Source organism: Carlito syrichta, unplaced genomic scaffold, assembly GCF_000164805.1.
Source record: "Carlito syrichta isolate Samal-C Ts95f unplaced genomic scaffold, Tarsius_syrichta-2.0.1 Scaffold304688, whole genome shotgun sequence".
NCBI lineage: Eukaryota > Metazoa > Chordata > Mammalia > Primates > Tarsiidae > Carlito > Carlito syrichta.
This window is the reverse complement of record NW_007248784.1, coordinates 162,797-165,354: the sequence shown is the minus strand read 5'-3', so window position 1 is coordinate 165,354 and position 2,558 is coordinate 162,797. Positions and strand designations below refer to the sequence as shown.

Below are 2,558 nucleotides of genomic sequence, written 5' to 3'. Positions count from 1 at the left end.
AGCAAGTTGAGGCTGCAGTGGCCATGAGAATGCCACACACTCCAGCCTGACAAAGTGAGACTCCTACTAAATATATATATATATATATAAATTAAAATAATAAAACCCTAAGTGTCATCATAACATCACTCTTGGTCTGTGAGCTTCCTGATGTCCCTCTGAAACATCCCAAGGTCACTTCGGTCTGGGAGTTCATTCACATCGATATTGCACCCACGACATGAGCCCCATGACATCATAACATCACCCGAGCACCATAACATTGGCTATAAGATGTGCTGATGCCAGCATCACGGCATGGGTGGCTTGTTGGGACATTGCACCTGGGGAAGGGAGCCATGACCTTGTGCCCTGCTCAGGTCCCAAGGGTGGACCCCAACCTCTCCCTCCCAGCCCCCCTCTCCCGGCCCCATCTTACGCAGGTTGGAGATTCGCTCTTCCATGGGAACCTGCGGGCAGCTGGAAATTCCAAACCGAGTTATTTTGGGATCCGGGAAATAGCAAGGCCCAGGGCTGCACGTGTCTGCGATCCCTGCAGGGCAGCCAAGGAGAGGACCCGGTTAACCCCCAGGAGTCCCCAGTGTGATCCCAGCCTCCCTCCAGGCAAGGAAAACAAGGGCTCCCTTCAACTTCCTGTGGCTCTTGGGTGTTTGGGGACCCTTGACTACCTCATCTGTCAAATGGAACTTTTTGTTTTCTATTTTTTGTAATGAGGTCTTGCTATGTTGGCCAGGCTGGTCTGGAACTTCTGGTCTCAAGCAATCCTCCCGTCTCAGCCTCCCAAAGTGCTGGGATTACAGGCATGAGCCACCGCGCCTGGCCTATGATGGGACTTTGAACACATGACCTGCTATTCTCAGTAACTTGTTCAAGGGAACCGATAAACTCACAGCTGCGCGGTGGCCTGGCCCACCCCACTCCCCAGGAAGGGCCCAGCACCGGCCGGGGGTTCCCCTGCAGCTGAGGGCGTGTCTCCCAGGGAGAGGCCTGGCAGGCACCCTGATCTCAGCCTCTAGACACTCTCCATGCCCAACTCTGCCCCTCCTCTTTGTCTCCCAGGGAGAGACCTGGCAGGCACCCTGATCTCAGCCTCCAGATGCTCTCCATGCCCAGCCCTGCCCCTCCTCCTACCAGCAGCCTCCAGTCTTCTGTGGCCCTCTGCTCTGCCCTTCCAGGGGTTTCTAGACCACTTGAGAAGCCCTGGCGGACACCCCCAACACTTCCCTGCTGCCCTCCCAGCGGTTCCTGCCCAGCCACTGCGGTCAGTTAACCCAGAACACGGTGGCTCAAACTGAAGGGCCCCAGCTACAGCCCAGACAAAGGGGCGACCCTGTCCTGCCAGCTGGATGCGGCCAGTGCCCCCTCGGAGCTCCCTTGGGAGATCTGGCTGGGAGAAGCCCACACAGTCACCTGCAGAGGGGGTGGGGTCCCAGGGCATCCCTGCTGGCCTCCTCCGACCCAGGGCCCACTCGAGTGGGCAGGCCTCTCTGTGGTCTGTGGCGACAGGGAGTAGCCCTACAGTCCCCAACAATAACCCCATGCCAAGGGGACGAGGCAGCCATGCTCACGCTTCTCTGAGTGCCGGGTGTGCAGGGTGTATGCCGGCCCCTGGAACAAGGAGATGTCATGGTCAATGTAGCCTGTGCAGGATGCCCGCAGGTACTTGGCGGGCCCTGGACCTGTGAGGACAGACGGGGCAGCCTTCAGCCCGGGCCAATGGGTCAGAGGCAGGGACTAAACGCTGTGCACCACGAGATCCCTGGGGGTCTTTGCCCTTACAGACACCACGCTGCCCACAGAGCCCATCACCCCCGAGGTGTTCTGTTGGGGAATGGCAGTATTCCCAGGACAGACAGTGAGTAATAAGAAAGGTCATTGCTATGATTAACTGAGCACTTACTCTGTCCGCACCAAGTACTGTGCTAAACAACTGATGTGGGTTATTCCAGTGAAGCCTCCTGACAACCCTTGTTTGTTCCTATCTTACAGATAGGAATGTCAAGGCTGAGAAATATCAATCTACCCAAAGTCACAGAAGGTGGAAATATGACAGTTCTGAGACAGTCACCCAGCAGAGCCTGTGTGCATTTTATCACTGCACTAAACCAACCCCTCCCACCCCCCACTTAGAGCAATAGCCAGTCACTAACAGCATAGTAAGGATTAACTTGTCTGCTCTCCCTTGAGAGTACGGTAGAAGGGAAGTGAGGAGACTGAGGCTAGGCTAAAGGCTCCTGGCCTTTTCCCAGAACTGGCCCCACCGCCCGCCCCAGGCTCCCTTCCTCCCCAGCCCCTCGAACCATCCCAGCAGTGAGCACTGCCCACTGCTCGTGAGGGTCAGCTCAGGGTGCAGGTCTTCTGTGAGACTCTGAGGAAGTCTGAAGGGACTTTGCAGGAGGCAGCTGGGCAGTGGGCCCAGGGTGGGGCGGGTTCTCACCTCTGATGGTGGCCATGACTACCGGGGTCTGCTTGACCTCCTGCCGTGACGGCCGTGGCTCCTTCTCTTCTGGGTGCTGTGCATAGAACACACAGTTCTTGGCCCCCTTGGGCAGTTTCAT

General features: G+C 57.0%; 1 protein-coding gene across 1 annotated transcript in view; it reads right to left on the bottom strand.

Annotated features, from left to right (window-relative positions):
- Positions 1 to 2,558, bottom strand: part of ODF3L1 (outer dense fiber of sperm tails 3 like 1) — a 3,725-nt gene extending 1,167 nt beyond the window's left edge. The window contains exons 1-3 of the mRNA XM_008060668.1: positions 2,438 to 2,558; positions 1,569 to 1,679; positions 419 to 532 (exon numbers count right to left, since the gene is read on the bottom strand). Coding sequence (XP_008058859.1) covers positions 419 to 532; positions 1,569 to 1,679; positions 2,438 to 2,558 — 346 coding nt within the window. The remainder of the gene's footprint in view (positions 1 to 418; positions 533 to 1,568; positions 1,680 to 2,437) is intronic.